This window comes from Hypomesus nipponensis, chromosome 9 (genome assembly GCF_054491055.1).
Source record: "Hypomesus nipponensis isolate SF chromosome 9, ASM5449105v1, whole genome shotgun sequence".
In the NCBI taxonomy this organism is placed as follows: Eukaryota; Metazoa; Chordata; class Actinopteri; order Osmeriformes; family Osmeridae; genus Hypomesus; species Hypomesus nipponensis.
Window position 1 is genome coordinate 3,066,470 of NC_140369.1, and position 15,088 is coordinate 3,081,557.

The 15,088-nt window shown below is 43.6% G+C and overlaps 1 protein-coding gene across 1 annotated transcript; it reads left to right on the forward strand.

The window, feature by feature from the left end:
- The first annotated feature begins 10,770 nt into the window (after nt 1–10,770).
- On the forward strand, nt 10,771–13,309 carry LOC146272347 (butyrophilin subfamily 1 member A1-like). The gene is made up of 6 exons (XM_084705439.1): nt 10,771–10,777; nt 10,957–11,319; nt 11,399–11,680; nt 11,771–11,908; nt 12,011–12,061; nt 12,794–13,309. Exons 1-6 carry the CDS (start codon nt 10,771–10,773, stop codon nt 12,895–12,897), a joined length of 945 nt encoding a protein of 314 aa, XP_084561565.1. The 3' UTR covers nt 12,898–13,309.
- Nucleotides 13,310–15,088: the final 1,779 nt, after the last annotated feature.

Sequence of the window (15,088 nt, forward strand, 5' to 3'; positions counted from 1 at the left end):
ATTTACAATTCAATTACAGTTAGACATGACTAAGTACCTCAGCGGTGCTGCATCTCACACCACATCTACGCCAGATAAGAACATATCATCGATGGATCCTCATTTGTTTCACCACGGAGAGTGGTCACAAAACAAACCTGTAAACAGACACTAATACAACAGCATCTTCAAAGCCATTCAGGTGTTTGGATCAATGCGAGGCTGACGCAGAGAGGATCCGAGAGGATAAACAGGACATTATATGAGCGGTCACAGCCTCTGTGCAGGCCTGGGCAGAAACCATTGCTCCGGACGCGAGCCTTCATTACCTCCTCAGTGACGCGTGCTTCGTACGGAACCTCTTGTCCGGCCTTTATTTATGAACGCGTGCGGCTTTGACACATAGACACATAAGGACAGTGACACACAGATTAAGTCATTTTGTAAATATTGGATTCTTATAATCGAACTTCAGACAGCCTTGTTTTGGTTATCTCTCAGCATCAGCTTGACAAATAAATCCGAAGAGGTATTTGTTTCTTAACTCAGATCCTTGGATTGTTCGGCGAACCACCTCATTTTTTTTTGTGTTTTTTTTGGGGGCGTTTCAGTATTGTGTATTACCAGTGAGGTAAAACTTTAGTTTAACTGCCCTTTGTGCTCTTTTCTCTCTCTCTGCGTATGTGTTAGAGGTATATTTAGACGGCGCTATGTGGTAAGGTACCAACAGGAGCATATCTGCCAGCTCTCTGAGAGAGAAGCCTTGACGCAGACGGGGTGAAAAGCCTCTTTGAAAAGCCTCACCGGTCAATGTAATGGATCAATACTGCTGCTTTTCAACTTGAAATGTAGTGCGTGTGTGAGTGTGCATGGGTGTGCGTGCATCTTTGTACTGTATATAAAAACACACAAAGACAGACGCAGAGTATATATTCTGTGTGTATGTGCATGCATGTGTGTGTGTGAGTGGGTGTAAACCATCAGAAATATTTAAGAATTTCCTGTCACCCTGTTTCCTGTGGGATACCTAGGAGACGGGGGTCAGATGGCTGAGCGGTTAGGGAATCGGGCTATTAATCAGAAGGTTGCGGGTTCGATTCCCTGCCAAGATAATTGACGTTGTGTCCTTGGGCAAGGCACCTCACCCTACTTGCCTCGGGAGGAATGTCCCTGTACTTACTGTAAGTCGCTCTTGATAAGAGCGTCTGCTAAATGACTAAATGTAAATGTAGGAGAACCTACTAGAAAGACAAGGAGAATAGAGACCAGAACAGAGAGCAGAATAGATCAGGAGTACATAGATTAGACACCAGGATAAAACCAGGGGACACCAGCCAGGGCCTGACATGAGGATAACTGAATCCATCATTACCACAAAACAACTCACGATCACAGCTCACCTCTTTCCCTGATTACATATTTAGTTTCAGTAAACATCATTATCCAATCATCTCTCTAGTCTTTAGCTTCACTGATTGTGGATCGTTGAGGACCGGAAGGGTTTCTGTCCCGGCTACAGACAGGCAGAGCATGCAGACAGGCAGGGCATGCAGACAGGCAGGGCATGCAGACAGGCAGAGCATGCAGACAGGCAGGGCATGCAGACAGGCAGAGCATGCAGACAGGCAGAGCCTGCAGACAGGCAGGACATGCAGACAGGCAGAGCATGCAGACAGGCAGGGCATGCAGACAGGCAGAGCCTGCAGACAGGCAGAGCATGCAGACAGGCAGGGCATGCAGACAGGCAGAGCATGCAGACAGGCAGAGCCTGCAGACAGGCAGAGCCTGCAGACAGGCAGGACATGCAGACAGGCAGAGCATGCAGACAGGCAGACCCTGCAGACAGGCAGAGCATGCAGAGAGGCAGGGCATGCAGACAGGCAGAGCCTGCAGACAGGCAGACCCTGCAGACAGGCAGGGGATGCAGAGAGGCAGGGCATGCAGACAGGCAGAGCATGCAGACAGGCAGAGCATGCAGACAGGCAGAGCCTGCAGACAGGCAGGGCATGCAGGTTGTAGACAGGGAGGTTTACCTCTCTCTGGGTAAAGAGATTACAGGGGGGGGGGGGTGGAGAACATAAACATACACACAGACACATTCACAAACACAAACATACACACACATACACATACACACAGACACATTCACAAACCACACACACTCACACAGACACAGACCCTTTAACACACCCACACACACACACTTACACACACCTATCATAGAGGACTGTAACCAGAATCCAACCAACACAAGATTCACACACACACACACACACTCAAACACGCACACACTTGTACACACACTCCCTCCAACACACACACACACAAACGTAAGAATATAAACACACACAAAAAAAAAAAAGTGTGGATGGTGGTATGGACAGCCGGGGTAGATTGGGGCAGTGTGCATGAATAAGCTTCACCTGTCTTTGTAAACAATGCAACCACAGGGACAAAACAGTGGTAGCTCATGACTTGGTTGAATTCCTCTGCCCTGGACGGCGGTACCTGATGAGCAGCCCGAGTTGAGCTTCACTCTTGCTGCCAGGCTAGAGGAAGCAGCAGCCTCTCTACAACTGAAAAAACAGTCCAGAATAATCAAAAACAACACTGCTTTAATGTCTGTGGTGATGGATCTGACTCCAACCGACTCCCTTCAGAACGATGAACCAGTAACTACATCCCCACACAAAATTGAAAACATATGTCTCACTTGATTCCTCGTCCTTTACAGGAAGGCTTTATGTTTGTTGGGTTTGACACAAGCTACATAACAAATAGATCAATCCAGTCTTTTCTGTGAAAACTGGTGGGGTTTTTTTCGTCTCGATATCCATCATTATAATTCACAACACATCCTAAAGTGAACAGGCCAAAGAGAAATTAGGCGTTTGAGAGCCAATGCCATTACGTGATTAAATTACCATTCATAATTGTACCGCCTGGCTATTAGAACCATACAGTTACCTGTCTGTCTCTCTCTCTCCATCCCTCTCTCCCACTTCATCCTTCCCTCTCTGCCCCTCTCCGTTCTTATCTCTCCTCCTCCTCCTCCCTCTCTCGTCCCCTTTCTCTCTCTCTTCCTCTCCGTCCTTATCTCTCCTCCTCCTCCCTCTCTCGTCCCCTTTCTCTCTCTTCCTCTCCGTCCTTATCTCTCCTCCTCCTCCCTCTCTCGTCCCCTTTCTCTCTCTCTTCCTCTCCATCCCGAACTCTCTCTTTCTCATGCTTTCTCTCCCAGAGTTTGTCTTGGCGGTTGCAGCTCTGTCATGGGTAACTCAGATAGCCCAGGCAGAACGGTGCATGAATACTGAACACCCAGTCAAAGGTTTGCTACTTCCTATGAACCATCCCTTGTGGCCCAATGTGTGTGGGTGTGTAGGGTTACTGGTTCAGACTAGTGGTGTGTGTGTGTGTGTGTGTATTTGCTGGTTCACATCATCAGTGTGTGTGTGCGTGTTCATAACCTGAATGTGGAAGAGATCTGCGACACTCTCACCTCTAATCATTCAAGAAAGCACCACAGGATATGTCCAAAAATACAGTTTTGGTACACATGAATTACCATTTTTAATTAGAGATTAATTTGACAATTATGTGAAAAATGTCCATGAAACTGATTTTAATAATTCCAACTGATTGGTTCCAAACATTTACACACACAGTACCACTGGAACCTTTGATTAAAGTTTGAATAATTTAAACCAGTTATGTGGAAATGTGTCAGATAATCCTTTATACGTATCCAGTAATAAGATGTTTGGGTGTCCAGCACTAACGCACTGTGTAAGATTGAGGTGTTCTGTAATCCACATAGCAAAGCACCTGCATCACATGACCCATGTCACTCTTAACCTCAGAAACGTGCTATTAATACCTCAGTCAGTTCATGTGGAAAACAAACACAGCACTGGCACTCAAAGCCTTCCTGTAGACACGATGCACAGAGGACCCTAGTAACGCGTGTGCACCCTAGCAACCGGAGATCTCGGCTCGCTGATGTTTCCAGTCCCTCAAAGGTTAATCGCAGAGGGCCGTTCAACGTGTCACATGACTGCTGCTCCAACCAATACGTTTCCCAGCAACCCCCTCTCTGCTGCGAGGCAGCGGGAGGGGGGGGGGGGGGGGTCTGAGAGTGTGTGTGAGTGTCTGTGTGTGTGTGTGTGTGTGTGTGTGTGAGCATGTCTGTGTGGAGTGTGTGTGAGAGTGTGTGTGTGTCTGGTGAGGCCAGACAGGTGACAGATCTTGAGCTGATGAATATCTCAGCCTCCAGCCGGAGTGGGTGCCAGGCAACAGATGCCGATAACAACCTCAGATTAGGGCTGAGATTGGCAGATTGGTGACGGCCCCCGCCAAGAAGCTGAAGCTATATTTACCCCTCTAACCCCCCTCCCTCCTCCCCTCCAACCCCCCAACCTCCTCCCCTCCAACCCCCCTACCTCCTCTTTCCCACCCTTCTCCCTTCCTCATTCAACCACCGCCCCCCTTCCTCCTTCCTCCCACTCCTCACCCTAACCACAACCTCTACTCCCCCCCGACCCCCCCAGTCTTGTACCCAGTCACAGCAGGGCTGGAGTCTCAGGGAGGAGCTGCAGGTGAAATATTTATCTGAGCAGCAGAGTACAACCTACTGACAAGTAGGACACACACACACACACTCTACAGGAGCACACACACACTCACACACACTCTACTGGAGTACATACACACGGAGGACATTGTCTGCCGTACCAAACACAAACAAACACTCCCAACAAACAACTACCATTCCACAGTGGTGGAAAAATGACTTTGAGAGACTTAACAAGCCTCAGAGCGCGAGATCTTCTCTGAACTGTGTCGAGCTGCTGGAACACATAGCAACTCTGGAGATTCATTCAATTCATTCTTTCATCAATCCGGTCCACTTCACAACCCTCTTTTACTTAACTAATTGGATGAGATATTAATCCTTCTGTTCAGTTCATCCTTTCACACACACTCTAACTTTAAAATGTTATCTCTCACTGTAAAGTTCTTTACACACGTATCTCCCCTCCTTTTTTAAACTTCTCGTCTGACACCTTCGTGCCAGCGGTTGGGCTCCCCAAAACATCTACAAGGTTGAGCTTTTTGATGTTTGATGTCTCCCAGGCTGTTTAGGAGCCGGGTCACCTTGAGGAGAATATATCCCCGAACAGGAGAAACACCTCTCTCAGCAATTATGTCAACTGACAAGTCAGAGAGCAAGACATGTTTTATCGCTCAAAGACAAAATAATGCGCGAAAAAAGTTTTAAAAAAAAGAAAGAAAAAGGCTGACACAACAATATTCCCCCACAAATACAGTTATTTATTTTTCTGATAGGAAGCTAAAACTTTGGGGGCAACTTTTCTCTAGCCAGATGACAATGTACAATACACACATTACAAGCCTAAATCCCAAGTGCAAGTGCAACTCCAAAGCAGTTCATCCACTTCTCTGTACAGCATGATGATATCTCCACAGCAGCTAAGGAGAGGAGAGGGGAGGAGCGGGGAGGGGAGGGGAGGAGGGGAAGGGAGAGGAGAGGAGAGGAGAAAAGAGAGACAGAGGAGAGGTGGAGGGGAGAGGAGAAGGAAAGGAGATGAGAAGACAGGAGATAAGGGATTAACAGAGAGAAGAGAGGATAGAAGCAGAGAAGAGGAGAGAAGACAGGCGAGAGAGTAGAAAGGAGAAGAGAGGAGAGGACACAGCCACTGAGGGCATTGCATCTCCCCAGCAGGCAATCAGAAGGCTGAGCAGCTTAATTGAAATGCCTGAAATAGAGTCCCTCCATTAAAGGCTGGGAGGCTGGGAGCCCCAGTCCCAGCCCCGGCCCCAGCCCCAGCCTCTCACTCTACTGCCTCAAGAAAACAAGACAAGGAGTATTGTCCCAAACCAAGCACAGATGACACAATCATAAAACTGAATAATATAAGGGTTTTGACAGAAGGATTTGTGTAAAGTCATAAATCTTGTCTTCGTTGATTTAATGAGACTTGCTGTTACACTGACAGGGCAGTTATTTCATTGGAAATGACAGTAAAAAAAATATATACAGACAATAGGCCTAAATGTCTCACGACGTTCAGAAATGCGGTGTTATTATATACAGTTACTGTCATATTTGCTGAGGATATACGAAGGGAGCTTGAGAAACACGACGCTGCCATCTACTGGCGGTCTGATGTATCGGGGGTAGGTTTCGCATTTCTCGACGAGAAAAACTTTTTGAGAGTTCAGCTTGGATACTTCTCAAAATATTGTTGACCATTGACTGATATTGTAGCAAAACTGCACTGTAGGAAAACCTATTCACGAAGGAGGTCCACGTAGGTTAGAAGGAGGTCTTTCTTTTTGGCATCGGAAAACTTAAGCGAGTGGTAAATTGCGACGGTGGGCAGGAAGGGTCAAAGGAGGACAAAAGGGCGAAAAGACGGACACGCAACAGCGGTCCGGACAAAAGGCTGGAAAACCGGACTGTCCGGCCGAAATCCGGACGTCTGGTCACCCTATGTGGGACACCTAAACTCCAGAGCATTTTCTTCCCTTCTATGACAATGTCTACTCCACCGAACTGACTGTTGTTTGCCACTTGTCCCTTAAAATACGGAATGGTCCCTTATTTGAGAATAACATAACGCCGCGCGTCCCGTTTTGAATCAATACGGGACGGGGTTTGTCCCGTATTTTCAGTGTAGTCTTCAATGCATCATCCCATGCAAATCATCCTATGCAAATCATCCCACCCGCATTCTGTAAAGACTCGTCCTATTCTGCCCCTTATGGATAATATTCGCTGCCATCGTTGGTTTGATCAGGTTCACGGCCAATCAGAGGCAGAGGAGGGCGGCACGTCATCGGGCCTGTGGTCATCGTGGCCCCGAGGGTTGGGGCCCCCGCTGCGGCAGGCGTCCCTTATTTTTCAGTATTGAAGGAAGGTGGCAACCCTAAGCATGGATGTAATGTAACTGAAATCACAAAATGCGATTGGTGTGGTGTCACAGAAAGCGTCAGGGCACTAGTTGATCAGGAAGCTCCGATGACAAAATGCAAAAATTACCCAAATTCACCCTATATGGTTTATGCTGTATGGTAACTGTCAACGAAGAAACCAAGTAGGGAGAAACCCGTAAGTATGTTCTTGTTCAAATAGCTTTATGAAGTCCGACTATGCGAAATAGCTTCTGAAAAAAAAGAATTGCATACAGATTAATGTGAAGTAGCCTAAATAACTTATATAGCCTAGGACTAGGCCTAAGTCAACCTAACTTAAAATGTTGAATATGAACTTAACTCTTGTTCGTTTACCGTTTAGGTTTACGATTATTTTTAGTTAATCACGGGATTTTCATTGCTTAAATTAAAAAACTGGAAAACTGGAGGTACAACTTTTGACTGGTGTTGTACCAGTAGTAGTAGTAGTAGTAGTAGTTGTAGTAGTAGTAGTAGTAGTAGTAGTAGTAGTTGTAGTAGTGGTAGTAGCAGCAGCCTGGTCCGTGTACCTGGTGGCCATTGTTTTACAACCCGTGTTGACAAACGCAAAATAGGGCCGTCATATCGTTGTCATTTTAGTTACTCAAACCCACATTTAGTTATAATGGCTTGCTTTTGATAGTTTCTTTTTGGGGGGGAATAACGAAATAACCATATAACACAAATGGTATAACAAGCAAGTAATTGTTGTTTAGATTATCCTTTATGCTGGTAGGCCTAAAAAATAAAATTAAAAATTGGCTCGTAATATCACTTTGTCCATTTCGGATGTCAGAACCAGATTATGGCGAAATGCTTGGTTTCCGTTGTTTTGTTCTATTTCGGAATAACGGAATAACCATATATCACAAATGGTATAACGAGCCATTTACTCGTTTGTTTGCCTGATTCGCCGTATTATGCATACTGGCACTCGTGAAAAAGAGAGAGAGGGAGATGTGCAATGATTGGAGGCATTATTACTTCCCAACACCAGAGGACAGCAACGACTAGCTTTTTTTACCTGTGATTTTTTTTTACCTGTGATCTGGAGGCCCACAATCTCGAGGACACAGCAGCAGCTTCTTTAGTAGCAGACACACACACACCAAGCTGGATGCAAATGTTGACCGAGTTTGCTAGTTGATAATTAATAAATAATAATCTTTGAAGGACCCAAGATTCTATAATATATATTAGACACATTACAAGACGGGGCTCCAGTGTGTGTAAACAAGGCCAAAAGTGCCATATGGTATCAGTTGAAAAAGACTCATTAAGCTCATCTCAACGTTTCCTATAGCTCATTGGTATCTCAGCCTCACTTAAACTCTCCTTGAAAAATAAATTTCAAAACAAGCCCTTACAAACCTAATATATTAAATGTGTGGAATAACTGTTGTAATTGTAATAACATTATCAGATTGCTTCAATGGCCGTGTGCATTGCTTTTTGCTCTGGTGGATGGATATTATCCATGTCCTACCTCTCAGACTGCTCGGGTGCACGTGCAATTATCTTGAATATTTGAATCTGACTTGAATTAGTTGGGGTGCGTGAAGCAGAATTGGCCTTTTCGGAACCGCTTTGGCCCGGACTGACTGTTAACTTAATTAAAGTCAGGTTTGGGACTTAAATCCCAGTTTTTTTGAGCGGCCTATATGGAACAGCCCCGGCCGAATATCACCTTTGCAGGTAGTTCAACCTATTTTAGTGTGTAATACCTGACACACCTGGCCGGGTATTAGCAGGCCCGTCCATAGGGGGAGAAGAGGGGACAACTTTCTGTGGCCCAGCCGCGATGCCGCCACCGGCAATAATCATGTTCATCCAAAATATTTCGCGAGCGCAGAATTCCAACGAAAACACGCAGAATTTCAAATAGAATCCATTGGTCTGAGGCAAATTTTTTATAAACTTGTCAACACATATTATGTCTCTATTCTTTCGAAATATTTTATGTGTAAACATAGCCCAATTGCCACCAGTTAAGGTAGGTCTGTGATAGCAAGTGAAGGAAGTCTGTCAACCCTTGAACTGATACAGTAACGTTCACGTTATACTAGCTACTGTAGCCAATATTAAAACAACAGAGGAAAATCCCAAGATTTAGCCCTGAAGATAATTGACACGGAAACACTTATCAATCAAAATTACGCCATAGAGACAGGGCCAGGGAGTTTTCAGGCGATCTTTATGAGGATGGATCAATACTTTTTGGCCCCCTTCATTCCTGGTGGCAGATATCTTTTTTATGGCTATTAATGTCAAAATCCGGCTGCAAAATACAAATTGAGAATTAGATAACAACAATTATTAAAGGCTACACCAGTAAAAATAAAACGAAAAATTACTTGTGCCTCTCAACTGACTCCCAATATGTGATCACAACAATGTGTTTCCCAGGAATAAGTTATTAATGGGACATGAAGCTGAATGAGACAAGCTAGTGGACATTGTCTACCAGACAATGACATAATACACTTGTGTGTGTGTCTCCAGGGTCAGCGATGTTGGTTCTACTCCTGTGTCTCCTAGTGCTCCTCCTCCCTGGAGGCATATCTGCTGGTGAGTCTTTGTGTGCCATCAAGATGCAGAAACACACACCTTTGTTGACTAAACACATGTTGCTGAAAATATCATGTATTCAGTGCATGTGTGTATACATTTACTGTTAAATTCTCAGGAAATAATTTATTTTGCAAAACTGAAATAATACTAATATATAGCAATTACTGAATGCTATTAAACAGCATACAATTAAATGACAGCTATAACGTTATAGTTTAGCATACACATACTATATTTAAATATGATGTAAATAGCTGCACATAACCTTTAGACTACATATCTTGTAGCCTAAATAATGTATATAAACTTCATGTACTGGCATTGATGCGGCAGGAAAGCTACAAAACTGCTATATTTAAAATACCATATGGTGAAATGTTTACTTCCATGTACTGTAGATGAAGGTTACATTTTTACTACCATCTCTAATAATGCCAGGAATCTCTATGTGTGTGTGTGTGTGTGTGTGTGTGTGTAGACAAATTTGAATGGGTTTAGTTTCCCACGATCAACTCAAGAAGCGGACACTAAAAAGTTCATATTTTCATTTGTGTCCCAACGTAGTGCAGGGCCAGATTTGACATTGTTTGGATAAGCATTTCAACATCAAATAATGAAATCCTACTAAGAAATATTCTGCCACAGTTTGGCTTGCTCTCTTCGCATCACAGCCCCTTCACTCTGATTGGTCCTCTGGTCTGCAGCAAGTTTCCTAAGAATATTTGAAACTGGGAACTCTGCAAAGTTAATATTTTGATGGTGTCCTTTTTATAATCCAACGCGGTAGGCTACAGCGATTTAACTCAGGCAATCAAAAAAGGAATTCGCAATTATTTGCAACTTACCAAAATCAGCAAAATAGGGAAATTCTGGTTTTGTTATTTAGAAAAAAAAATGCTTTTACAACCGATATTCAGCTGTTTTCAAAGGGGCTGGCTAGCTAACAGAATGACAATAGATCTGACAGAATAGATTGCTGAATTTTGTTATATAAATTAATGTGTCTACTGCCTAAATAGCCTACCGCGATTGAACTAAGCTCGGGGGCAGATCTAGAGATTTTCATTTGGGGTGGCAATGCGGTGGCAGAAGGAAGTTGTGGAGGCGAATCCAAACCCAAATTCCAGGAATCTGTATTTGTGTCTAACATCTTAATCACCGACTGCATCATGGGCACTGTGCACTAGTATACTGTAGATGAAGGTTAAATGTCAAGTAAAATGTTTACTCTACTACAAAATACTGTAGATGACAGGTAAGTGTTTCAGACCTTCTGAGATTGACCTAAGCAGTTAATAGTAAGGCTTGGTAGTTTTTTCCTTAAGATGTATTTATTTTTTGTAGACATGTCATCACGCATATACAAAATACTTTTATTAAACGCCCCTTGATAGTCCCAGATGAAATCGGTCTTTGTGTCTGTTCTTCCAATAGAGTTTGATCTGATTGGTTCACCTGACCCCATCGGTGCTGTAGCTGGTGATGATGTCATCCTGCCGTGTTCCCTGGAACCTCCCATCAATGCAGAGTTCCTGACAGTGGTGTGGTCAGTGTGTGACCAGAAATGTATACCGAATCTAATACATTTATACAGAGAAGGCCGTAACTTAAATGCCGGCAAGAATCCGTCTTACAAAGACCGGACAATGCTGTTTGAAGGAGAACTGGTCAAGGGCAACGTCTCCCTGAAACTCCTCAGAGTGAAGCTCGAGGATGAGGGGACTTACTCCTGTCGTGTTGTTACGACAGGTGTAGGTGTCGACAGCCAGGAGGAGACCATCATCCATCTCAGTGTTTGTACGTTAGATAGAATAGAGAATATGTTAATGTTGAAGAGTTCCTGATTTCTCTGATAGTCGCATGTCTGTCTCTGTAGGCATGGTTTCTATACCAGAAGTATCCATCATGGGAGTTAACGACACTGGGATGGTTCTCCAGTGTGTGGCAAAAAGTTGGTACCCAGAACCTGAGCTGGAGTGGAGGGAGATTGAGGGACAACTCGTCCATGCTGATGTCACAGAGACAGACAAAGACCCTTATGGACACTACACTGTGAGAAGCAAGGTGACTGTACAGAAGACAGACACCAACATGTTCACCTGCAGAGTTGAGCTGCAGCGACTCAACCAGACCAGGGAGACAGGGATCCACGTTCCTGGTGAGGTTCTTTGTTGTTTTTCTTAATTTGTGCTTCATCTTTTTCTTTCTGTCTGGCAACTGTATCATGTTGACCTCCTGTGTCATATAGATCAACTATTTCTGCTGAAAGGTGCCTCCTATGATTCAATAGTTCCAACAGTAGTCATTGTTGCTGGAAACATGGCCGTCTGCATCGGAGTAGCAGTAGGAGTATTCTGCTACTTTCAGAAGATATGTACATCATCAGGTATTACAATTAGTAAGACATAATCAAGTGTGTGTGTAGTTATGTCTTGTGGTAGACATTGTATTTCCCCTGTATTTCTAACAAATGTTTATGACTTTAAAGGGAAACAAGCTGACCGTGATGAGCCACAGATCAGTGTCCCAATGCTGCCAGGTAGTGTGTGTGTGTGTGTGTACAGTATATTTGTGTTTGTGTGTTGAGGTTGAGGAGGGCCTCCTATTGGTTGAGTCCTTGAATGAGTTCTACTATCAGACTGGTGTGGTCTTCCTCTCCTCACCCTAGCCTCAATCACAACACCTACCATTCACCCCAGTCAGTCTCATTCACAAGAACTACTATTCACCCCAGCCTCACTCACAACACCTACCATTCTTGCCAGCCTCACTCACAATACCTATTATGCTGCTACTTTCAGAAGAAACGTACATCATCAGGTATAACAATTAGTAAGAAACAGTCAAGTGTGTGTGTAGTTATGTCTTATGGTAGACATTGTATTTCCCCCTGTATTTCTAACACATGTTTATGACTGTAAAGGGAAACAAGTGTCCAAATTCGTCTAGGTAAAGAAGATGAACCACATGGACAAGATGTCTCAGTGCTTCCAGGTAGTGTGTGTGTGTGTACAGTATATTTGTGTTTGTGTGTTGAGGTTGAGGAGAGCTTCCTATTGGTTGAGTCCTTGAATGAGTTATACTATCAGACTGGTGTGGTGTTCCTCTCCTCACCCTCACAACACCTACCATTCACCCAGCCAGTTTTACTCCAAACACCTACTATCCACCCCAGCCTCACTCACAACACCTACCATTCACCCCAGCCATTATTAGTGGTTTTTGTGTTGTTGCCAAGTGGGGATGCTAATACAGACACTTTCATCATCAGCGAGTCAAGTCAACAAGGATGATGGTAGTGATAGTGGAGCCTGTACAGACAGTGATGAAGACGGTGACGTTGTGAAGAAAGTGACAGATTCAAGATTTGTTTGATTGAAGACCATGCCATATTATGGAACCTAGTACAACTGTCCTATCATGTGAGATCTTTTTACAATATTTTTACAAATATTGGTTTTGCATCCGTCTCTGTTAAACCTGAAAAATGTGCGTGTGTTTACGTGTGTGACGAGTGCAGTAGCACGTCAAGCTTTTTGTAAAACATTTGTTGTACATTTTCTACATTTTATCTTGTTTGTTATGTTTACTGTATGCACCTGCCCACCAAAGTAAATTCCTTGTTTGTGACCACTTACTTGGCGATTAAACACGATTCTGAAAACTGGAATTCACCAGCTTCAGGAGTGGAGAGGTGGCTAAGTCTATGGAGGACAAAACCTGCCATAATAAAAAATGAATGAATAAATAAATGTATAAATAAATGTATTTATACAAAAAAAAAAAATGAATGAAAGATTATGAATTATTTATTTATTTCCATGCCCATTTAGTTCTGTATTTATTTATTTTTGTATTCATTTATTTATGCATTTATTTCTGCCTGTATTTCCTTGTCCTTAAGCCAGACCTACACCCCTTGGCTTGAGGCAACGGCCCTGGTGGATGTAGGTGGTATTGCATTTCCGATTAGGTAGCCAGCTTGCCCGGTCGTTTTTATTTTATTAACTCCAGTCAACATTTCTAAAACTATCTCCCCCAATCATTTTTGTTCAATTCTCGAACCTGGCTCATACTACTAGCTTTTTCATAGAATAATGTTTCCTGATTTTTGCTCATTTTGAAACCAATCCAAAATGGGTAAACGAGCCCCCCCCCATTTATTTGCTTACCTCAAGAAAAGTTGCCTGGAAATGTGCTTGCCGATACTAACAGGGCACGAGCACAAAAGTGAACAATAGCCGGTCGCTGATTTACCTGAGCTGGACAAGGAGAAAGGGCTTCATGATCTACAGGGGCCCGCTCTCCGCACGTCGCTTATTACATCCGAGATCAAATGACACATCCAAGATGACACCATCTTGCTAATCATGATCTGGATAATTCGGTTCATAAAACACCCATGTTGTTTATAATTTGTATTCACCTTATTCCGGAAGTCATGATGGGAGCGCCCATTCGCATATTCTCATTTCCGGTTGAGATACTTTCCGGTTTATAACGGTACTAAAAGAGAATGTCTTAAACGGACTCTGGTACTAATTTAAGGCTAATAGAGATGCCCAGCGTCAACTGCAGTTCGTGGCTGCCATAACAGCTGGAGAAAACGGAATCAGAACCTGTATTATAATTGTTTTGACCATGGAAAAAAGAGGTCCGAGTGTTGTGGGCCGACATACTTTGCACCGACCTCCAACCAAAGTTGAGGATCTGCATCCCTGGCTGAAGGCGCTGAATTTAAAAGACCCACCGAAGTTTCCTTTTATCTGCTCGTGGCACTTGCAACCTAAAATGTGTAATAAGAGATAAACTAGCTATATTTTAGTATGTTTTAGTATTCTCAATTTATGATATTAGTAGATACAAGATTATAACCAAATGTATGGGCATGGCTGTGAGAAAAACAACTGCTGCATCTAAATGTAATTAGCTTTTGAAACAACGCAGCAATCAAATTATTTAATAGACGCGTCTTTCTAATTGCCATCAGATAGGAGGGAAGATTAGTACGCTAGTGCACACCCTATATCATGTAGGTTTTAACACGTTGTATAAAGCTTGTACCACGAACATAGCACATCTGGCACAAATCCACCTAATAATTTAAGATGTTAGCAGTGGGACTTCTCAGCAGTTCTACATTGAATTGAATGATATCCCTGGTAAATTGGAAGTGCCAATACAACGGAAGTGTAAGGTGAATACAGAGAATGTCCAGAGCCTGCTTATGAGCAACAACGACTCATCCTGTAAGAAATCGAAAGGACGTACGTACTCGTTCATTCAACTTTCGACCTATAATCTATGTTGAACATGCAAAAACTACAATCAAATCCAAGATTTCTCAACGACAATCAGGCAAAATAGACTAAGTTAGCCGTTTAGCTCCTCCCATTCAACATGCACTGGCTCGCGATCACCCCCAGTGGAACTCTGGTGGACCTGCAACCAAATTTGGTACAATGTGGCTTAATAGGGAGTGGACAGGATCTGGTGAATACCTCAAGCCCAGACGCAGTACAGAAGCACAATGAAAATTGATCGGAAGTACGTAGGAGGGCAGAGC